This window comes from Argiope bruennichi, chromosome 2 (genome assembly GCF_947563725.1).
Source record: "Argiope bruennichi chromosome 2, qqArgBrue1.1, whole genome shotgun sequence".
Taxonomy (NCBI): Eukaryota; Metazoa; Arthropoda; class Arachnida; order Araneae; family Araneidae; genus Argiope; species Argiope bruennichi.
This window is the reverse complement of record NC_079152.1, coordinates 114,290,701-114,315,847: the sequence shown is the minus strand read 5'-3', so window position 1 is coordinate 114,315,847 and position 25,147 is coordinate 114,290,701. Positions and strand designations below refer to the sequence as shown.

Here is a 25,147-nt window from a genome sequence, read left to right as displayed (position 1 = left end):
TATGAAATTCAGCGCTCGCAATTATTAAAATTTCATTACTCATGATAGGAAAAATAATAATAATGACTATAAATTGCTTATGTATATTAATACCAGTTGTTTTATCTATTTCCAAATATTGATGTTCATCAGTTTAAAAATATTCTTTCTTCCCTTAAAGATTTTGGATTTTAATTTTGAAAGGAATATATGCCCTGAAAAAAAAGATAGCTAAACTTTTTTTTATTGGTATTCTCACAGATTTTGCAGAGCTTATTAAAATCTAAGAAAAATTCTTTTTTTAGACGAGTAAATATTTTATGGCAGGCTGTTTCCTAGGGAAAAAAATAACTTTTGAACTCCTAATCTTAGAACATAGCGATTACTTTTATGTCTTTTTTGAAAAAACTTTTATCATTCTAAAGTCCAATAATTTTATAAAAAAATTTGAAAGTTTGAAAGAAGTTTATTACTTTTTTTATATGCTTTGAGTTTTCTCTATATTATATTGGCGATTTTAAGAAATATAGTTTTAAGTCCCCTGAGTGCAGCAGATAAATAACAAATTGTATATAATATATTCTTTGAATACTGAATTAAATAAGTTAGTCAGTATTCAAAGGAGGTGAAGGAGTGAAGTAAAATAATAAATCATAAAAGTCATAATTCTTTTTTATATGAGTAAGCAAATAATTATTATATACAAAATAAAACATGTGCTAAGCAATTCAACTTTTTGGATCTAATCTTATGTACTACGAAATATAGCAATTAAATAAGAGTTCTCCTATGTTTTAAAAATTTGCGAGATGAATTGAAAACTCATTATTTCAATGAACATTCTCCACGGAGAAAATTTTTCGACCAAGTTTCCAGCAGATTTGAAAAGTTTTTATTTGCTATGTATACTCATTTTCTTTCATATGCTATCATAGTCACCTGCCCCTCCTTCCCAATTTCCAGAGATATTGCAAAATAAAATTGTGTTATAGAACGCAGCCTCGGCAACAGGGGCGATTTCATCAATCTCCAAATTTCGCCGTTTTGAATTATAGCTAACCAATCACAATCCTCCATCATTAGTGAGTAACTTATGTTCATATATTTCTTTTATCATACTATTATTACAATAAAATAAAGCGAATTAAAATAGACTGACATGAATTATCTTATGGCTATCTAATAAGATTAATACTATCCATCTTTGACAATGGTATTAATAAAAACATTTCGACGAATTTTAGCGAAATATAACATCGAAACAAAAGAACCTACTAATTTGAATTGCAACTGCATAACAATGATACAGCATTCTGATTAGTTAGACATGCTTATGAAGTGACGAAAATAATTGGAACGAAAATTGGCGAAATCTATCCAATTGTTATTGTTGGGATCCCTGTTTAAGATTTATTGCACATTGTTTTTTTTTAAAATTCAGGGGAGAAAAGGACAGACTAGAAAAGGGCACCAGTAACATATTTAGTAGCCGTGATATTTCATACGGAATCAAAATTGGCAATATTCATGTATTTGGATATTTTATTTAGTGATTGTGATTCGAATACTCTTTTAAAGGTTTCCCTATAGAGAAGGCACAAAAAAAATGCTTTTAAAATTTCTCTTGAAAGTGGACGGTGGTTGAGAGAAGTGGACCATTGATTTTATATACAATTCATAGAATCTTCATATGATCATTGGCGGCATTGTTTGATTCTGCCGATTTATTCGAAATTATGTTTATTAGAAAACATTTCCTCTGGCTAAAATGCAGAAGCACTATGATGAAACAAATTAGTACTTAGCTATTCTTGTATGCTTGCTATTGTACCTGATTTGCTTGTCATAGTTATATGATTTATTAATTATGCTCTTTTCAAAGGTAGTCTTTTGTAGTAATTTTTGTTACCCCAATAGAAGTAATCTAATCGACATGTATTTGATGATTGCAAAGAGCAATTAACAAAAATTATATTCTATGATATTATTTCCAAACGTATTAGTCAGGAAAGATGTGCCTAAAAAGCCTTGTTAATTGAAACTTTTTGTGATGCAATTTCATTCTGAACAAAGAATATAATAAGAATTCCATAAAAGTTTCATCAAAATGGATTTCGTTTAAAATTTGATAAAAATCTATAAACTTGATGTAATGACCATATACCAAATTCCAGGCTTCCATATCAAATTATATTTTGAGTTACCGTTCGTATTTTTGCAGTAGAGTATGATTTCAAAGATAGACAGACAAAGGGACAGACAGACATAATTCCATAATATATTTTTGGGAATGACATTTGAGACTGGTTGCTTGAAATGAGAATATTCGTCAAATTTTCAGCTCGACATTTTTAACGTTTAAAATACTTTCTCTTGAAATACTTCGCAAATGAAGAAGAGAAAAATGGCCCGATTACGCACCAAACACTCTAAGACAATTTCGATTATTGCCTATTTAGTCTTATGTTAGGAGTATATTCTAAAGACCAAAAGTGGCTAATGTTTGCTCTTTAAATTTTAATAAATAAAGAAATATCCATTAAAAAGTTTCTATTGGGTTTTTGATGTTAAAATATTCTTATATCTCAGCTTTAGTACATTGGATGAAATATATTCAATTTATATCGAATATTAAATTTTAAATATATCGGACGAGCAAAGGAAAATGAGACAGACCACGTAACGAGCAAGGCACAAAAGTCGGTAACTGTCGGTGGTCGGTTTATGTATATCAGCGATCACTGTTATGAATCATGAGGGAATATCGCGACCATTCACCACTTTTTTTATTTATTTATTTATTTTTTTTTTGTTAGATGTATTCAAAATGAGGGCGTTGAGTAGTATATACGCGCATATTACCAAGGAAGTTGAGCAAGAGGAACCATGTGTTGACATCGAAAAGAATGGCGAAGTGAAATTCATCTCCGAAAGTTTGCTGCATATGGCGAAGAACATATGTCGCGAATAACGCCGTTGAACAAAATGTCGACATTACTACAGGACTTTTAACAGTATCATGATAAAGAATGCCTTTACCTGTCACGTATTATCACTGGAGATGAAACATGTTGTCATCATTTTGAGTCAGAAAGCAAGCATCAGAGCCAGCAATGGAAGTATTTGGTTTACCTTTACCGAAAAATGACCAAATCCGTTCACGACAGCTCCGGGATTTCTGATGACCTTTTCTTTGATTGCGGGGGTCCAGTGCTAATTGATTTAATGGAACTTAGCTTCATAATTAACGCGCAATGGCCCGTGGGAACTCGTGAAAAAATTGAAGCTCGTCATCAAATCCAAGCAGTTATTAATTGCGACTCACGACATCATTCTTTGTCTACGTAGTCCATTTTAATTGTGTTTATTCTAAAGCAATTTTTCATTCCATTTCATATACTATGTAGTGAAATTTAATTTTTTATTAGATTAATTTACATTCACATATAAATCAAAAGGAATATGAACACAAATTTTGAGTGATGGAGTTGTGATGTGTTATGGAATATAAGAACTAAACATTATTATCTTCGCTCCCAATGGACGCATATGATTTAATTAGTAAACAGTAAATAATATGTTACAAAATTTTAATTTTTATTGCAATTTTTCATATGATATTCAAACTATCATTATTTTAAAAATCAATATAGTTAATAATGTCTTAGGGAGGTTCTTTTTTTATTCTTTTATTTTTAAAAAATGTTCAAATGACATAAAAGATACCGGATTTACAGGCTCTCTTAAATATATCAAGAAGACACACACAAAAAAAGAAGTCCATCTCAATCAAATTTAATAGTGTTGCAATTCTGGTGGGTTACTGGATTGAATGAATATTAACTAGGGCGGCATAAATAGAAATTTATTTATGTAATTATTTAGAAATGTTTACAGTTAATAAAGCAAAAATAAGAATCTTCAATAGACTGAAATAAAAGCATACAAATTTATTTACAGAGCACGGGAAAAGTTTAAGCTGCTCCTTAAAAATCTGCTCAGATTCTAGAGCAAGGTCAGTGGTCAAAACAGTTAAGGTGGTATGAAAGCACAACATCAACTTCTTTATCTGCGAGTAAGGCAAGGTTTTTATATATTCATAGGAAATTCCTGAATTTTTCAGAAATTATTAGGAATTTCACAAGAAAACAAGTCTGTCATCCAATCACCAAATATACTGCCATGCTTGCCATCAAATCGCCAAAAAATGTTGCAAAACCTTGGCGACAAAAATCCGCTAAAATTTCAAAATACTTGCAATTTACAGAATTCATATCATTATTTACTTAACCCACGTATATGCGTGGTATCCAGTGGGATTCAGCCTCCTATGATTATAAAATAGGAACACAGGCAACTACGTCAGTGATCCTATTATATGAACTATTAATTTCCTCTCTAGCAACAACTTAGTGTATTTCCTTTTTCTCCAATAATTAAATTCTGAATTCCAATTTTTCTTATATCTTTTATATAAGAAATAAGTTTCAAAGAATTTTAAATGATATAGGAATATTTAGACATTCTTCTCTTAGATTTTTTTTTCTTTGCCTCATCTGAAAATATTTTTTACTTCAGTTTATAATTATTATAAATGTAAATTTCATTATACTTGCTTGCAAGAAATATATTTTTTTTGGTAAAATAGTTTTAACTATTAAAAATTATGAAAACTTTTGTAATTAGATGCTAAGATTAAACTAAAAACTATTTCTTAACATTCAACTTAAACTTAACTTAGGTTAACTATTCAAATTAATCCATTATACATTCATAATGCAATTCTTTTCTTTTGCACTGATTTAAAAGTAATATCCAATCTTTTATAAACTCTATTTTCTTCATTTCTTGTCTGGATCTGTATATAAATTGGAAATCTTACTCTTATCCATACAGTTTATTTGACAAAACTTTTTTCATGTTTTTAATCACTGAAATCAATAAATTTTCTCTCGTCTATTTATTTACTAGTAATAGCATTCTTTATAAATGCATGTCGTCAATAGTGATACAATTTTTATATATTCAGAACTTAATAATCAGTTAATTATTTATTATTCATCAAATTTCGATTTTAGGCACCATCTAGGAATGAATCTAGAATAAATTATCAAAAATTTCATTAATAATTATAATAATGAATAGGGGAATATGTTAAAAGGTAGATAATATTTCTTTATTGATTTCAAAGCAAAAGAAAAAAAAACCACTATGGAATGAAAAAATATAACAAAAAATGAAATCACAATTAATTATAAAAAAAAAAAAAAACTTTGTTTCCGTTTTAAAAACTGAAATGTATCGCTAATGTAATTTTTCATTTTAACAATTTTTGAACAGTTCATCCATTTTGACATTTACTTTTCCACTTTTTTTCTGCTTACGTATTTATAGGATTTGAAAAAATATCAGTCACAACTTCTTAAAATACTAATGAAATTTGAATTTTCAATCTTTTTCCTAACACTGTATTAATAACTTGCAATATTGTTCTAATATTCTTCATCAGAATAATATTAAGTTGAATTTGTCGCATCTAACAATGAAATGTTTGCGTAATTGTATTGTAAAAGAAGTAAGGGTGATTCAAAATCTTATTCGAAACATCATAATATCATAATATTTTGGACTTAATAAACCTTTTATCATTGTTAAGAATTATTTTTTTTCCGAAAGAGGGCGCTGCGTTGGCACCCAAATAATCCCGATTGTGAGAAATGTATCATTCGAGTATGTGTGTGTGTATCTGTGATGACTAAAATAAAACCGTTAGCGGAAATGGTGTTTCCTGTTCTTCCTTCGGTAGTTGTTGGGGTGAGTTTTGGTTTGGTTTTCTTATAACTTAATTGCAAATACATTTTTTTGGTGTCAGAAATGGGATGTGTTGAGTGTGGTGTTTTTTCGATTGCTTGCATTTGAGTTTTGAGCTTGTCGTGGTATAATTTGTTGTTTTGGTTTGTGAATTTTAAGTGTGTTTTTTAGAGGTTACTGGTCAAATTTATATGGTGATATTTTGAGCGTCTTTTTATTGGATAGATTTTAGCGATTTTATTGATCATATTTTTGTGTAGTAAGTGCAGAAAATGTCATTTGGTAATTTGAGGAAGGACGAGTTGAGGTTAGTTGCGGAGGAGATTGGTTTAGATGTTACGGAGGACCTAAAATTAATTGATTTGAAAAAATTAATCGGAAAGAGCGAGGTATTTAAGAAAGAACCAGATTTTGTACAGGGCGTAATTGATAATATAATCGAGGATAAAAAATTAACGAAGGAAAAGGAAAATGAGATAAAAGAAAATGAGGTAAGGAAGTTGGAAATGCAACGGGTAAAATTGGCGCAATTAGAAAGACAGTTGGAGTTGCAAAATGGGTTGAATGGTTCAGGCCAAGGTAATTTGGATGCATCAAATCAAAGTGTTGAGAATTTGACTAAAAGTATCAAAAAGTTGACCATTCCCGTACCTACTAGAGCAGAGTCCTTTAATTTGTTCCTCCAGTCGTTGGAAAAAGCGTTTAAAACCAAAAACGTGCCAGGCGGTTTGGAAGCTGAGATCTTATTAAATATGTTAGGAGAAAGGATTTCAAATTCATTGGTTATGTAACTGAGGAAGACATTGCGAATTACGATAAACTTAAAGCTATCGTTTTGAAGGAATTTCAGCCCACCCCCCAGGAATGTTTGGATCAGTTTCGCAACTCGAAAAAATTTCCAACAGAGAATTATGCGCAATACTCATCGTGATTGAGTGCTAATTTCGAATATTACTGCAGCTTGAAAGCAGTTGAGGACTTTAAATCGTTTGTCAATTGATAGTTTCTGATAAACTATATAGTGAACTTGATCGCGAGTTAAGAACTCATGTGGCGGTAAAGCAGGGCGAGTCATGGTTTAGACCTCAGGTTTTAGGCAGGGAATGTGATATTTATTTGGCTTCAAAGGGTAAACAAAAAGTAGTCTACGTCTATACTCTGTTTCACCCTAACTTGGCAGTAGTGAATATTCTACGCATGCCGAATCGCAGTCGTTGTCAAGGGAACTGGGTTACTTTAAAATACAAAGTTACAAGAAATGTAGATCGCTAGGCGAAACTTTATCGCCCAAATTTTTCGCCAAATAATAAATATTTATTAACTTTATTAGATCGTCATTTTAAATCAGAATTAATTCTTACCTTATTTTCATTATTTTGTTCAATATTATTGAAACATAACTTTACTGATTTATTAAAATAATTTCATTTTAAGTTTATACTTATTTATACGCGATTGAATGACTATTAAAATCCCACATAAGTGAAAGCAATGCATAAGTGAGAGTGGCTAAAGTTTTTATTTCTTGACAGAATATTCAATATCAAGAAGTTGATTTTTCAGAGATTGAAGTTTAGAACTGTTAAACAAAATATAATAATGGTTTTGAGTAATAAGCCTTGCATTAATAACAATGTATGACATTATTTGCGATGAAACAATATGCAGTGCTTAATAAAAAGTAACGTTAAACTGAGATTTTTTTCAAATGTTTTATGGTTTTCTCAATAAAGTCTAAAAATTAACAAAAGGCAGAAATTTTTAAAAATTTAAATTTTCGAATTAATACAATAATTAACGTATTTATATTAATAATAAATAATTTAGCATATTATATATATATATATATATATATTCATGAAAATCAAATTTAAAAATCAAACATTATTAATTTAATCCAGAAAATCAAGTATTTACAAATATATAAATACGCTAAATATTCAGAATATCGTAAATTATTGTATTATAAAAATCGTAAAATATTAAAATTCGAAGTAATTGAGAATATCAAGAGAAATAAATTATTTTATGGGGAAAAAAAACATACTTACTAAAGTTATTCAGAACATTTAAAAAATATATTCATTATAATATACATTATAAATGAGACATCAAAAATCATCAGCACTCATTAGTTCTGCCTCACTGTCACTTGAATCACTGTTCATGGAAATTATTAAATTTTGGTTTTCGCATACTTCCTCTACAAGTCCGTCAATTTCCCACATTTCTTTCTCTTTTGTTGTTACATGGTTAATGCATTTTTTCCAATTGTCAATTGTTACTTTTTGTATTGCTTGGATTACGAGCTCCTTTACATCATTAAGCTTAAAAGTTTTATTTTCGCGTGCAACACGTCCTTTAATTTGACTCCAAATCATCTCGATAGGATTTAACTCGCTGTGGTAAGGTGGCAATCTCAAAATTGTATGTCCATATATTTCTGCAATAGTTTCTACTCGATATATATCATAAAAATGTTTCACTTCAGAAACTTTCTGCAAAAGTTCGATTTTAATCATGTCTTTATCCCATGAAATATGCTTTTGGGATAACCATTCTTGAATAGACTTTTTAGTCCAAGAAGTTGTAGGAATTTTCTCCATTTTTACAGAATGATAAGAAGCATTGTCCATTACGATTACGCTGTTTTTCTTCAGTTTAGGAAGAACACTTTCTAGCCATTTTTCAAAATGATCACCATTCATCTCGTCATGATAGTCACCAGTTTTTTTCCCAATAAAAATCTCAGCTGCATCACGGACGAAACCTTCTTCGCTTCCAATATGTGTAATAATGAGTCTTCTTCCTTTTCCTTTTGGTGCCGACAAACCTACTGTTAAATTTGAAGAGGAGGCTTCGTAGCTACTTTTAATTTTAGTATCTTGCCATACTCGACTCTGAGAATGGCCTTCATTTACCCATGTCTCATCAAGATAATAAATGGGCGTGTTTTGTTTCTTATAATGAGCAATTTTTCTCAAATAATTCCTCCGCCACAAAATAATATCTTGTCTCTCTAGGAGTAACGCTTGTGTTTTTCTTTTTTCAAAAGAAAATCCCAAGTCTTTCAATATTCTGTAAAGCGTTGTTCTGCTGATGTTTTTCGAAAAGATATCTCTATCATCGTTCACAACTTTTAACACTTTATCTAATGTTGGGATCTCATTTCTACGAAAAAATGCATGAATTTTTCGTCGAATTGCAGGATAAGGTAAAGTCATCATATTTTATAAGTCTTGATTGTTTACCTTCTAAGCCTGGTCGCTTCTTTCCAGGGGTACTTAAAGAACTGGATGCCTTTTTTTCTTTTTTCAAACGGAAAACTGTTCTTTGTGAAACGCCCGTAAGATGCGAAACTTTGTCAACGATTTGATTGATAGAGTCTTGAGGGTTTTCTTCTCGGAGTCGAGAATAAACATTTAATATGTTTCTACGTGCTGCACTTTTTATTGGTTTCCCTCGTCTTGAAGGTGTATAGAGAGTAGTCGGTGATAACACTTTTTCAGACATTTTAGAAATGACGACTTGAATAAATATCAACAATCGAAAATGAATGTGATTAACAAGATCAAAAAATATCAGTTAATTAAAAAGCGAGAGCAAAAAAAGTACGTGTGATGATAATAACGGTGAGAACTAAATGGATAGCTGGTGAGGGCGTACAAGAGAAGCGTGCCAAATATTTGACCTTGGAGACCGGTTCTACAAAGTGGAATTCATTATGTCAATCTTTTGGTTTTATTCGTTAGCTTTATTTACAAAATATTTAACAGATAAGCACTTCTAACTTGAGAATAATTTTAAATACATGCTGATAAAAAAAACGATATCTGTAATTTATGATATAATTTGATAAATTTCAGCGCATTTTAGTTGTTTTAAAGTCAAAATGGATGGGGAACTCTTTCCCAGCGCGGAGCGTCACATTTTCTGCCTTTTACAATACTGCCAAGTTGGGGTGAAACAGAGAATAGGGGACCATATTCAGATGTTGTGGGAGAAGTGAAGTGTCTTTGACTAACAAACACCGTAATTATAACAATAAAACTGTATCTAATGTGTATCTATCTAGTGCGAGGAATGTGAAGTGCAGATTTTGAAGCACTGGGACCCATCTGTTATCTAATTGTATCGGGTTTAACAGACTTTCAGTGAACGATAAAGTAAGTTTTGTGAAAGGTAATAATTTGTGCTTCAAGTGTTTTTCTTCGGAATGTTGTGCGAGAACTTGCAAATCAAGAAATTGTTTCTGTGGTGGTCTGCATCACACGCTTATTCATTATAAGAGATGGTAATGAGAGTAAAAGCATGCAGCCTGATACTACAACAAGTACGCAGTGCAATTCATCTGTAACTAGTGCAGGTGTACCTACAGTTCTTTTGCTTACATGCAGTGTTTATGCTAGTAATTCGGAATTAAATTTGAGTAAAATGATAAGAATTTTGTGTGATAAGGGTAGTGAAAGGAGTTGGTGTACGAGATCATTGGCTAATTGCTTAAAATTGAAATCTATTCTTAAAGAAAGGTTGTCAGTTTTTTTCTTTTGGTTCTGTCGAGCCTGTGGAAAGAACATATGACATCAGAGTAATAACCCTCATCAGCCGCTACAACTCTGATCAGCTAATTTCTGTAGATACGATACAATAACAACAGCTCCTGTGGCTATTCCCAACGCAAATGTCCGGAAAGGTATGCAGTCGCGAGGCTTAAATCTCGCCGACACGTGTGAAAACAAGGCAAAAATTGAGATTTTGATTGGAGGGGATGTATTTTGGCGGATAATAAATGCATCTCACGTTGAGAAATTAAACAACACGGTGACCTGTGTTCCTACTATTTTTGGGTTCGCATTGCTGGGTACTCAAAGCGGAAGTAGTGGTCCTAGTTCAGCAAATTTTTTATTGTCTGCGTCAGATGTTCAGGTGCTATGGGATTTGGAAACGTTGGGCATCAGAGATGAGACTGAAATGAGTGTAACCGATAGGGAATTATTAGACCAATTTATTAGGGACCTAGAATTTAAATATGGAAGATATGAGGCCAAGTTGTTGTGGAGGATTGATCCCAGAGAATTGGAGAACAACTTTAATCTGGCCAAGAGGCGATTTGACGAATTGAAAAAGGGGTTCAATAAAAATGAATGGATAGCTAATGCTTATCGCGAAATAATTAGGGATTAGGAAACTAATAGAATAATTGAAGAAGGTGGTAGGGATAGTAATGAATATTTCAAATCTCATAGAGCAGTGGTCAGAGTTGATAAGGAAACAACTAAAGTTCGCGTGGTTTTCAATTGTGGCTCCAAATCTGGACAAAACGCGTCACTTAACGATTGTTTAGAGGCTGGTCCGAATTTGAATCCTAACATTCTTGAGGTTATAATGAACTTTAGGAGATTTAAGGTTGCATTTCATGGGGACATAGAAAAGGCATTTTGAATGATAGGAATGGCTCCTGAAGATCGTAAATTTTTGAAATGTCTTCGGAATGGAGGTAGCGATCACGAGGACTATAGAATTATGCAGATGACTAGATTACCCTTCGGATGCAAAACTTCTCCGTTTATTTTGAGTGCAGTTATTAAACATCACATTGCAAAATTTGAAGCCGAAAGACCCGATTCAGTGTCAATGCTAAATTCTGGTTTGTTTGTAGATGATTTGTATTTTGGTGCGGATAGTGTGATGGGATCGTTTACGTTATCAGATGCTGTGACAATTTTGAGAAGTGGTGGGTTTAAGTTGAGAAAATTAAGGTCCAACAGCAGTGACTTGAGAGCTTTGTGTGTCAAAAACGGATTTTGTGAGAATGAAGAAGGCATTGAGTTGAAAGTGCTGGGGCTAAATTGGAACCCCGACAAAGATGTTTTGTCGTTGGAAGTGAAAGTGTTGGTGGATAGTTTAAGAGGTTTGGACAATACCAAGCGTTGTGTTTTACAGACTGCAGCGAGAATTTTCGATCCTGTGGGATTGATTGCACCCTTTGTAGTGAGAATTAAGTGTTTATTACAAGAGATCTGGGAAAGGGGTATGAACTGGGATGATGATTTACCAGAGGATTTACGACTTAAGTGGATTACATGGTGTAACGAAAATAGGACGTTGAAGGAAATAGTTATTCCTAGGAATTGTTTACAGGATTGTGGGAAAAGATTGGCAGAAATTCATATATTTTGCGATGCATCGCTCAGGGCCTACGGGGCAACATCCTATACAAGGTATGTCGATAACACTGGAAAACGTAGAGTGTCCTTTTTGATGTCAAAAAATAGTGTAGCTCCACTTAAAACATTAACGTTACATAGGTTGGAATTGATGGCTACTGTGATAGGGGTTAGACTTGCGAAATTTCTAGAAGGTGTTTATTATAAAATTGTTGGGAAATTCATATTTTGGACAGATTCTCAGATAGTGTTGTATTGGATTAGAGGAAATGCCAAGAGGTGGAAGCAGTTTGTGGCGAATAGTGTTGCAGAGATGCACGAAAAGCCGAATCCGAATGATTGGTTTTATTGTCCATCGGCAGATAACCCAGCAGATTTGCTCACTAGAGGAGTTTCTGCTGAAAATTTGATATCCAGTCAAAAATGGTGGTATGGGCCTAACTGGTTGTTGCAGAATTGTAATTATTGGCCGGAAAAATCAGTCAAGCAATCGCAGGATGTGGGTAATTCAGAAATATTGAGGGAGAAAAAAGCAGATTCGGTTGTTTTGTGGTTCAGGTGAAGGTTATTGAGGAGCTTTGGAATAAAATTTCAGTTTGTAGTAGATTGCAAAATGTGGTTGCTTGGTGTTTGAGATTAGTGGGAAATAGTAGAGGAAATAGGGTTTCGACACCGTATTTGGAATATTTGGAGTTGAAAGAGTCGCATTTTAGGGTTGTACATTTGGTTCAGAAAGGTTGCATTTTCGACCGAAATTTCCGTACTAGAGAAAGGAAATGTGTTGAGTGCAGGTAAATTGATTCAGTTTAATCCATTTTTGGATAGTAAAGGACTTCTCAGGGTTGGGGGAAGAATTGGAAACTTCAGTTTGCCAGCGAATGTAAAGCATCCTTTGATATTACCAAAACAGCTTCCAGTAACAACTATAATTATAAGACTGTACCATTTAAAATATCTTCATGCAGGAGTTCAATCAGTTCATTCTGCAATTAGACATGTCTATTGGATTTGGGGATCAAGATCATCCATAAGAAAAAATGTGAGAAACTGCGTCATCTGTGCGCGGTTTCGTGCAGAATTCTCGAAGCAAATAATGGCCGACTTGCCTGCGTCCCGTGTTATACCAGGTAGAGCGTTCCTGAGAGCCGGTACAGATTTTTGTGGACCATTTCTGATCACACCTCGTCATGGAAGAGGTGTGAGACCCGTGAAGATGTACGTCTGCGTCATCGTTTGTTTCATCACGACAGCGGTTCACCTGGAGCTCGTCAGTGACCCGAGTACTGATGCGTTTCTTGCATCCTTCAAGCGCTTCGTTGGACGCAAAGGGAAACCCGCCGAGATATTCAGTGATTGTGGGACCAATTTCGTTGAGGTGTGCTGAAACTATGGAGTTCGGAGGCGATTGGTCGGTATTTGGCCAACGAAGGTATTGTATGGAGAACAAATGTTCCATCGACCCCACATTTTGGTGAACTCTGGGAGGCGTCTGTGAAATCGATGATGTATCATTTGAAACGAGTAATAGGATGTCAAATCCTCACTAATGAAGAGTTTTCAACCGTTCTAGTGGAGACCGAGTGAGTAACTCCAGACCATTGGTTGTTGCGTCGGATGATCCCGATGATTTTTCAGTGATTACGCCTGGCCATTTCCTTATATGGTCAGAATTACAGAAAATCCCGAAGCCTGATCTGACGGATCAAAAGATCTGGATTCGAGATAGACTAAAATTGATAAGTCAGATTTCACAGTCCTTTTGGAGATCCTGGTCCAAAGATTATTTAACCCAGTTGCAAGTGAGGAACAAATGGAAAACTCCTTGTGCAAATTTAAAGGTCAACGATTTGGTGTTAATAAGAGATGACAATCTATCTCCAATAAAGTGGAAAATGGCAAGAGTGATACAGACCTTTGAGGGAACTGATAACTACGTTAGAGCAGTTAATCGAAAAACTGCAAATGGAGGGTTAAAAAGACCCATCCATAAACTAGTCAAACTTCCTACTGGCATTATTTGATTTTGTATATTTTTTAAAATATTTTAATGTAAGATAGTCCATTTTTGTAATCTGTTTAATTATAAGTGTTTGACCTTTTGATAACATTCGTCATCGGGGGCCATTGTTAAGAATTATTCTTTTTCCGAAAGAGGGCGCTGCGTTGCCAGCCAAATAATCCCGATTGTGAGAAATGTATCATTCGTGTGTGTGTGTGTGTGTGTGTGTGTGTGTGTGTGTGTGATGACTAAAATAAAACCGTTAGTGGAAATGGTGTTTCCTGTCCTTCCTTCGGTAGTTGTTGGGTGAGTTTTGGTTTGGTTTTCTTATAACTTAATTGCAAATACAATCATTTAATTTTTAAAAAAATTACTTTAAATTACATGCCATGTCCATGGGAAAAATGCACTTAATGTCATCAGTAATCTGTCATTTAATATCTAACCATAATAAATCAATTAATTAAAATTATAATTGTAAAATATATTATAAATCAATTTATGAAAGGCATCAAAATTAGGTAATTTGTAATCAAATAAAATTCGCATCACACAATCCTTTTTCAATTTTTAGATTTTTAAAAGTTAACTAACTTTGTATTATAAAGTGATGTAAAACTTTTTTTTATATTAATGTACTTTCAGATTATTGTGGGAAAACGACAAAACTTTGATCAAAATTCAATTGAGCACATCTAATGAAGTTTGAAAAATCAATTCTTAAAGAACACCTATTCATGAAATAACAAGGTGCCAAGTTTGATAGTTCTAGGGCCAACAATCTGCCTTACAGAATACTCACAAATAATTTTTAGTACACTTATTGCAATTTATATATAGTATATTAGCTTAAAGCATTATCTTTGAGAAATGAAATTTACTTTAAATTTTCATTGACTTTTGCAATACAGTAACTAAATAGCATGTTTGAGCATGGAGATTAAGATTTAGGAATTAGTTTTTGGCACTTATGTTTTAAATGAGTATCTGAAGCTCTCAATAGCTGATTAAACTGCATCTTATGGTAGCCCATTGTTGAGAATAATTTGATTTGAGAGCGAAATTTAATTACGTCATTACATTATTGTTCCCAGTCATTATTAAAATCATCGCAAAAATTATATAGTTTGAAAAAAAACTTACAATCAATAATCTTTTTGACCAATACAAATAAGGAATACATTATGTGCAATATTCATACTGCATTTTAAAATCAACTATTAACAAATTTTTCTATGTTCATTATTGCAAAACTTCTGAAAATAGTTTATCATAAGTAGAGTAAAAATATGCACCATAATTAAATTCATAATTTCAAAAATTATTTTTCTTTTAATTAGAAACATTTGCAAGGGATTTTTATTAGAAATATGTACAAATAAAATGAAATGTGTCATTTTTTCGATGACCATTTTAAACAAATACGATGAAAGAGCACAGTTGCAAATTATATATATCACTAATTTTTTTTTCCATTAAACGACTGATGTATCCAAAATATGTCATAAATCCTCTATCAATTTGTGTACTATTATTATCATTTTGAAACATTGTGATTATTAAGCATGCAATTAAATATTTTAAAATATAAATACTACACTTTCTTCAAGAATTCCTTAACCCGCGAGCACTCGCACTGGGTATGACATGCCCGATCCATTTTCATTCAGCATTTTGGTTACTTCCTGTTTTTTCGGATTAGGCCAGAATTTCATGTTGCTGTATCCAAGGCCACATTCTTTCAAGGGTTTCAAAAAGAAACTACAATTGTTTCGTATTCTGCAAAAAAGAACAAGAATGTAGTTATGTCGTCCACAATGGAATGGAAATGAAACTACCATGGAATTGAAGAAACCAGATATAATTACGTTTTATAATCTTACGAAAGGTGCTGTGGATGTTGTCGATGAAATGGCTGCAGCATACACTACTGCAAGAGTATTAAATCGCTGGCCAATGGTTATTCTGTTTCCAATTTTGAATGTGGCCGGTATTAATTCTAGGATTTTGTTGATGTCCACGAAAAATCCTCCCACACAGTTCAGAAACAGACGTTTCTTTTTGAAAACACTGGGACTTGCTCTTTCAGAACAACACAGAAACCGTAAGCCTCAAGGAATAATAGCAAATCCAAGCACTTCTAAGGAATTGGGATTTACTAATAGTGAACCGCCTGCAAAAAAAGCTCAAAGGAAACTATAAACGATGTGCATTTTGTCCATGTAATAAAGACAGAAAATCAAGGTTTATGTGCCAAAAATGTGAAAGGAGTCTCTGTGTAGAGCATCAGTATGTAATTTGTAAAAATTGTCTCTAAACATGTAAGTAATTATTATTAAATTCACTTAAATTCTTAAATGCATTGTTTTGTAATATTTAATTACCTAAGGTTTGCTTATAAACAGTATTAATTAATATTTAAATAGCAGAAATGAATTAGGGTATGAGATACCCGGCGCGAGTTCAAAAATGGGTGCGAGTGCTCGCGGGTTAATATGATTTATAAGCTTTTAACTTTATTTCTGATAAAATAATTAATGAATACAGAAATAATGGCAATTTTAAGTGATTTTCATGCTACAGTTTCTCATGTCCGGTCTCTATCATTAATATCATTCAGATGTAGCAAAATATTTTATTGATATTAATATGATAATAGAGGCGCTGGCGTGCAGTTTCGTAATGTTTAACTACCGCTTATTTGGCATTGGTTTATCTTTTATATTTTTACTGCATAGATTTCGATGCTTCTATTATAATTGCCTTTTGACATTATTTCCCTGGTTTTTTTAAACACATGTATTTTATGTAGAAGCGGAAGTTCATTTAATAAAAGGGGTATGATAGTATTCACATTTTTAAATCTTAATTTCGGGAATATTCACCTTAATTCTGACTAAATAAATTAGGTATCTAAACAAATTATTTTAAATTTCCCAGTGGTGATTCTACTAATTTTCGCACTTCAATAAAATACTCAATAAAAAGATAATTCTAAAGAATTCAAAAAAAGATAATTCTAAAGAAAGAAAAAAAAAATTTCCTCTCCATAGTATCGAATTTCAAAAGATAGGGGAAAATCTGGATTCTCGTATAAAATTCCCACTGTAAACATCCAGTTTTGTATAAAATATTTACTATATTTTATGTTGATAAATAAATGAAAAGTGAAATAACATTTTCTTAAAAGTCTCTCACTTTCTCTCATGTGATTTCGTATTTGTTTTATAAATATTTGAATCGCATGCCTGTAAAGGAGATGAAATTCTTTCTCACTATATGTTCGTCGTAAGTTTTAAAGTGCATTCATTTTTTGCATAAGTTTTTTTTAATTTTATAAGTGTCCCTTCAGATTAAAAGTGCGCTTGAAAAACTAATATTCTTTCACGAGAGTTGGAATTAATTTACATGTAATGAAAACAGAGATGCAAATGAGCTTTGAATGTAAATACTTAGTCATTTGGCTTTAAGTTTATTTTAATATGTCTCTTTTTCACATTTTTTTTTTTTTTTGCAGTGAGAAAACTAACATTTTTTTCACTCCTTTTTCTTTGTGAAACTGGCTGTAAGTTTATAAACATGAGCGCTTATTGATTTTGGAAACGTTAATGCAAATTTTAAAATATTGTTTATTTTACTTCATTCTATAAGTTAACAGTTAAATATGCAAAGTACAAATTGAAAAAAAAAATGAAATTTTTAAAGCACAAAACAATATTTGAAACAAATACTTTTAATTGATAGAGTTAGCAAAGGCATCTATATATGCTCACATGATATTCATAAAGTGAATCATGACAATCAAAATGTTAAATCAGCTGGGCATTTTTAGCAGTGTTATTCAGACATTAATTCTTTATTATTATTCTTGAAGTGTTATCTGATTTATTCGTTGATTTTTCCATTCATATGAAAATCAATACAGTTATCCTAGATCAAATAAATCAATTTTAATTCAAACTGCATAATATTTAATAAAATTTTACTTAAGTCACTCATTAGAGTTTATTTTAATGTTTTTTAAAATTAATTTAAAATGCTAGTTAATCAAAAAAAGTTAGTAAAAGCTTTAGTGTGTACCATTGAGTTGGATATGCTTTCATGGATCAAAGAATGCAGTATGCTGTACAATGCAGATTTTAGAATTTCTCTACGTGTTTTTATTTATGTCTTTTATTTAGTCAGAATTTTAAAGAGAATACTATGCGAAAAACTTTTTTCGTTCTGTATTTGTCTCCTTCACTTTCATATCAACAAATAAAAGTTGAGCAAAAACAATATTTTCTATTCAAAATATTAAGCTCAAAACGTTAGCAATAGTCGTAGCAATATTAACACAGTCGTATCATGATAAGTGCATACATACCGTGTTATAGATTCAGCATTTAGTTACATCCTTAGGAAAGACCATGTGACAATTATGTCCTGGAGTTTTGTCGTAAATGTCGATCTGTAATAATGATTCTTAATTTATAATTACTCACTTGATTAGAAAAAACAACTGGTATATGAAAAACTAAAAATTTTAGCATTTATTCGTAGATAGATAGAAATTCAAATGAGATACATGTCGACATCTTACCTGAAGCTGCTAGAAGAATGGATTAATTTCTTAAAATTAATTTAAGAAGCTATATTTCTAATTTTTAAAATCAAAGCAGATGAACTGATTCTAAAAATTAAAGGCATAAAATTAAATCTTTGCCGGTAATCATATTTTGTTTTGCAATAATATCCAACTTGATTAATCGTACTCAGAAAGGAAGCGGATATTTAATTATTATTATAAGGAAGCCATATTTAACTCTTATTAATTGGAAGCAATATTCAATTAATATTATTAGGAAGTCATATTTAATTATTATTTTCAAGAATTACCGGATTATTTATTGCGCATTTAATAAATTGTACAGAAAATTTATATTAATATAATACCTTTTTATAAAATAATCGTAGTGTAGCATTGAAGTGAATGGATTTTTACTTATTTAAAATAATAATTTTTTATGCATGTATCTTGTTTTTATTTTAACGTGAATATATTCACTTGCGCTTGTTATCCATATTTTTTCTCGAAACCCGCAGATTCCGTACAATGAAAAAGTCTCTATATAAGAAATTGCCTGGCACATCCCGGAAAATAAAGCACATAATCATCGCAACATTTACGATCGGAGGATTATCGATCCAGGATCATTTCTTCGATGACCCGTCCACCTAATAATGAAGCGAAGCGGCATGTTGATTGTTTAAAAAAGTTGTTATACTGAATTACTGTAAACACTGTCGTAAATCTCTATTATAATTTACCCTTATGATACTTTATTAAAACTGCGTTATTAAAACATAACCATCAATAATTTCTTAAATTATATTCTTTTCGGATAATCAGAAACAATTTTGCAAAGAATATTCTCATGTAAATATGCTATAGTATATTTACATAACATATATTGTGCCATTATATATATATGACACATTGCATGTTAGAACTTGTTATAAAGAAAATTTTATTTTTATTTTTAAAAAGATCTAATCATTTCAAATGTCATTCTACGAAAGTTATATATTCTATTTATATAATATTTCATTAGAAGCATTATATATAGAAAATAGATATTGTGAGAACAACTTGAAACCTTGTTTTGGCGTTCAGAGAATCTTAACTTGAATTTATTCAAGGCTTTAAATTATATGTGAAATTGATGCTCTTTAAACCTGGAATAACATGATACCATTTAGATATGGTACCATGATAGAATTTTTGAATTTATAGATAGAATAGATAGAATTTTTATTATATAACCTGTTTCATAATAAATATTAGATAGTAATGTAAGCTTATCTGTAATTATCTGCAACATGTAACCTGTTGCTGCAGTCATCTCGCTGCAGTTCGCTATTTCTTATTTGATACAGTTATAACTAACAATCGCGAAAAGAACTCACAAAACTGAACAAAAGAGGAAAACTGACTTATTTATCAAATATTCAACACTTAAATATTAACATGCAAATAGATAGCGGTTTTATTATAATTATTTTAAGTATAATTATTGGTTCTAAATGTAATTTGAATTTTTCATATTATTGATAGATAATCAAGGCAAATTTTTTTAGTTTCGTTTTAGTTGCATTAACGTCCCGTTTTTAAGCAATACTAGGGCTATTTTGGGACGAACCTCGCAAATTTGAACCGCGGTCTGATAATGAGGACGACATCTGAGCTGGCACCCTCTCTCCATACCACGCGACACCAGCGGGAGGACGTTTGGACTTAACGGATTTAACGTGCAACAGACCCCCTTTACACGACGGTTCTTCGTTGGATTTGGGTTTCGAACTAATCAAAGCAAGAAGACTGTAAATTTAAAATAACAGTTTTTTCATATTATAAAGAAATATATATTATGTTTCATATTATAATATGTTTTTATTAATTAAGGAAAGAAAGCAATAAAAAAATTGAAGTACGAAGTTTGTTTTAATTATTTCAAAATTATAGTTCCCTTGCTATACTGCAGTAACTCTCAGATTATTAAACTTTTTCTCTCCAGATTGTTTCAAAAATATATACAAAATTTAAATGGAGCGTTTTCCCTTTTCATCGCTATGCATATGCCTTTTATCTCTCACTATGAATAGGATATAGATATAACGCATGCACCTACTAAATTCTTCCACGTGATAAATTCCAAATAAGTTACTAATAAGCATCTAATAAGTTCTCGGAATTCATTTGGGAAGACTATGTTATATGCTTAAAGTTTTTCTTCATTAAAACTATATTAAATGAATTCAACATTCTTAAGATCATTTCTCAATAATATTTCATCCATTAAACTCTTTATCTATCTAAAAGTCTAAAATCATCATTAAAAGCCATTTATATTTTTGAATGTAAAAATATATTTTATCACTCAAAAATTAAGGTATTATTTTAATTGAAATACATTTTAAATTTTTGTCTTAAAAAGAAATGTTTTATAAATATTTCGTATTTTTTATAATTTATTAAAATATTTAATTTGTAGATTTTATTTTACACATTTCTATTCTTATTATTTCGTAAGGCAGGAATCATTTGAAGTTATATTTAAGACAATGCACTAATGTATTTAATATTGTAGCAATATCTTACATAATAATTAATAATATGGTGAATAGATGTAAAAATAATAAAAAAAGTAAATGCATAATATTTTATAGATCGTTTGTTGGATATGATATAGCATCGATATTATTCCCTTATGACATTAATTCAGACGCGATGAACATACAGGTCAAAAGATATTTTATATATCCTCTCTAACTAGTCGATCCTACATGCAGTTGGTGTGGTTATAACAATAGGCCATTAGACTAAACAGAAAGTTATTACCCGCAGTACGAAAGAAAAATTCGAAGCAAAAGAAAATCAGACAAATAACATTCAAAATCCATAATCTCTGTTTCAAACATATGTAATAGTACTGATTATGGTGCTAGAAATACCAAGTCATTTATTTTCTAAATATTTTATTTATAAAAACACAGCGGACATTCAAATCGTTGCAACTGATGTCTGCTATCAAACGATAAAATGAATTAATTTTCAAGTTCGAAGAAGAGAATGGTCAGTTGCCATTGTTCCAATAACAGTATAGATGAGATCATTGTAAATGGGCATCATCATGAGTTCTTGTTTATTTCATAATTCTCAACAATCAACAATTTAGTTGGCAGTTTGAATTCTTGATCAAGATTGTAGCTGAGCCAAATTTTGTTACATATTGCAAATTGAACTTATGTGCATACTTATAAATCTGATTACAATAAATTGCAATTATGGTCAATTCATGGTCATATATGAACAAATAAATTGTTTTTAATAAACCAAAAGTTGCCGTATACTAGTCTAAAAAAAGTTATGAACAAGTCAGAATTTTTCAGTTAGTTTGCTTCAGTATTATTATTGGTTAATGAGCAAATTTCTTTGTTTTCTTATTTGTCCTCTTCTTTTTTTTCAGATGTTTCTTCTCTTACGAATTTAAGAATTGGTTTACAGTCTTCTTTTCATGTTCTTCAATGAAAGGAAAAATTTGAAATTGTTTTAACCACTTTTCTTTTTTACTCCTGACAAATGCGTATGGATTAATTCTATTCACTTATACGGAATTCTATTCACTTTCTTTCCATACATAAATAAATTATATTAATTTATTTAAGTAAATATATTTACCATAGTCATGAAAAAACAGTTATCATAAGCCACTGTTTTTTCCAGATACAATCATGAATAAGTTTCGAAACAAACTGTTTCTTTAAGTTAATAATCTTAATAGAGATTGTAAACAATGTACCGAGCGTCCCGTAAATTTGTAAATACTTTAAAAATTCATAAAAATTGAAGGAATGAGTATATTTTAATGCGGTTTGTGAAACTGTTATTCTCATGAAGGGGGAGTTTTTTTTCATACAAAAAAAAGAGAAAAAAAGGAATAGTTCAAAAATTTGTCGATAGAGGGCGCTAAACACAAGCAAAACATACAATTCTACGGGGAAAATACTTTTATTTGCATGCAAGCAATTGTTTACATGCGTATCGCACCAGTACTACAGTACTTGTTCTATGTGTCCGCCATCACCACAAATAACAGTTTGGAAGCGGGAGACAACACTGGTAACTGCATCATACAGCATATCCGGATGAATGCATGAGATTTCGTGGCGAATGGCTTCCTTTAGCTGCACTAACGAAGTTGGCCTATGGCGGTACACCCGAGACTTAAGGCAACCCCATAGCCAAAAATCAAGGGGTGTTAAATCTGGTGAGCGAGGGGGCCATTCATGTGTAAAGTGACGGTTGATTATCCGTTCTTCAGTAAAAGTTCTCAAAAATGCCTTCACTTCGGTGTCGATGTGAGGAGGTGCCCCGTCTTGCATGAATGTCACTGTGTCAAGGACATCGTGTTCCAATAAGGAAGGTATCACTTCCTTCTGTAACATTTCCAAGTAACTTGTTCCATTAACTGAACATGTCTTCCATCCTGCTTTTTTACAGGGTTTTTCAAAGAAAAAAGGGTTTACAATAATGGATGCAGTAAAACCACACCAAACAGTAACCCGTGGTGAATGCAGTGGCTTCTCAGTGTAAGCATTTGGATTCTCATGTGCCCATATTCTACAGTTATGGGTATTAACTGCTCCATGAAAAGCAAATTGAGCCTCATCTGTCCATAATATTTTCAGCAGCCATCGCGGATCATCTTCAATTTTCGCCAAAGCCCAATTTTAGAATTCCAATCTCTTATCTGTATCATTTGGTAAGAGTTGATGTAGCGATTGCAATTTGTATGGGTACAATTGCAATACACCATGAAGGATACGGTACACCGAAGTCTTTGGTATACCAGTTATTCGTGCCACTTCTCGTGCGCTACTGACTGACTGCACTTGTAAACTGTTCCCTTAGCGTGTCCATTTGCGAAGAGACATCGAGGGTACGGACTGTTGTTAAACGAGGTTCACCACTGCGTGGCCGATGACACAAACTTCCAGTTTCTTCGAAACGGCGTACTAGGGAAACAAGTCCAGCAGGAGTGATCGGACCTGAACCTTTCTTCAATCTTTTCTGGGTCCTAAACTTTCGTAAAGCTTCAGCCGCCGATTCGTTGCTGACATAAAACAACTTTACCAATAGTGCTTTATCCACCAGTGTCAACATCTTAATGCAAACCTTTAGAAATGATGTGTCAATCGCTCACTCTGCCTTTTATAAGACTTTAATTTGCATATTTCCACTGATTTGCCTGTGTGCAGCGCCCTCCATTGAAAAATTTTTGAATTATTTTTTTCTGTATCAAAAAAAAGAATCCCCCTTCATGAGAATAATAGTTTCGCAAACCACATTCAAATATACCCAGTCCTTCAATTTTTATGAATTTTTAAAGTATTTACAAATTTATGGGACACCCGGTATATAACGTATAATTTTAAATATAATTGTCAGTATTTTCTTGAATTTAATATAGTTTATAATTAATTGTTTAATCACACATGAAAAGAAATGTTGAACATAATTATGAAATCCTAATAAACAAACTATTCAGTGCTTTGTAATTAACAGATGAAGAACTATTAATTTTTTATATTTTATCAGATACATTAATCTTCTTTCTTTAACATTTATTGAATCTAAAGTATTTATAAAAATGGTCTATTTACCTTTAAACATTTCAAAGTGCTATTTAAGAGACTTCAATATTAGTTAATAACACTCACATAGAGAAAAGAAAGTATATATATTTCAATGAATTGAAAGTAAAATGGAAATGAAATAACCATCATTCCTTTTATACTTAAACATGACAATCTGCTTGGTAAAATTATTAATATTTAAATATTTTAATACAATGTGCTCACTTTACATGAAATAAAAGCATTTTTAAAAGTATTAAAAATATTTTTTATTTCAAAATATATATTTTTTTCTATAATAAGTCATAATACGTTCTATTCAAAATTTATTCAAAAAATTCAGTAACTAAGCTTTTCTAGATATTTATGAATCTATATGTTTCCAATCTTCATGAACTCCGAAAAACACATTTTTGTTATTGTATATATCTGTCAGTCTGTCTGCCTGTGAAAGAAATAACTCGAATTGCCCATTTTGAGTTAGAATGCTGAAATTTGGTGGATGGGATTACGACCAGCATTTTATATTTCTATTAAAATTTGAAATCAGGAAGTCTGCCTATCTATGTATTCGAGAAAAAATGAACTAGATAACTACAAAAAGCGAAGAGGTAGGTTTTAATTTTATAAATTAAATTAAAATAAAAAAAATAATACACAAATTTAACATCTAAAATATAGATACAGTAGACTCCCGATTATCCGCGGGCGGGTTATCCGCGCCTGCCGCACTAAGTTTTTATTTTGCTTCCAAGCAAAGAGAAAATGCTTCCAAAGCAAGAAGCAAACACAAATGACTGATTTGTTCAAAAAGGTGTAGTTTTACAGTTATGCTTTTGTAATTACATAATACATTACAGTATTAAAACAGTACATATGTATTAATTTTTCTGTGTATCCTTGACACCTCTCGTAAGTACAAAGCACTTTTCTGTTTTCATTAACAAAATGCATTTTAGGTTAGTTTTGAGTGATACACTAACATATTAAGCGTTAAACATTTCCTGCTGTT

At 31.4% G+C, this 25,147-nt stretch overlaps 3 protein-coding genes across 3 annotated transcripts; 2 read left to right on the top strand and 1 right to left on the bottom strand.

The window, feature by feature from the left end:
• Positions 1–7,901: 7,901 nt before the first annotated feature.
• On the bottom strand, positions 7,902–9,775 carry LOC129962296 (uncharacterized). Its single transcript, XM_056076043.1, has 2 exons — positions 9,735–9,775; positions 7,902–8,832 (listed from the first exon to the last, which is right to left on the bottom strand). The coding sequence occupies exons 1-2, from the start codon at positions 9,773–9,775 to the stop codon at positions 7,902–7,904; spliced, it is 972 nt and encodes a 323-aa protein (XP_055932018.1).
• Positions 9,776–11,241: 1,466 nt separating this feature from the next.
• LOC129962295 (uncharacterized) lies at positions 11,242–12,519 on the top strand. Its single transcript, XM_056076042.1, has one exon. It carries the CDS (start codon positions 11,242–11,244, stop codon positions 12,517–12,519), a length of 1,278 nt encoding a protein of 425 aa, XP_055932017.1.
• Positions 12,520–15,795: 3,276 nt separating this feature from the next.
• LOC129962294 (uncharacterized) lies at positions 15,796–16,158 on the top strand. The gene has a single exon (XM_056076041.1). The coding sequence runs from the start codon at positions 15,796–15,798 to the stop codon at positions 16,156–16,158; it is 363 nt and encodes a 120-aa protein (XP_055932016.1).
• The last annotated feature ends 8,989 nt before the right edge of the window (positions 16,159–25,147 follow it).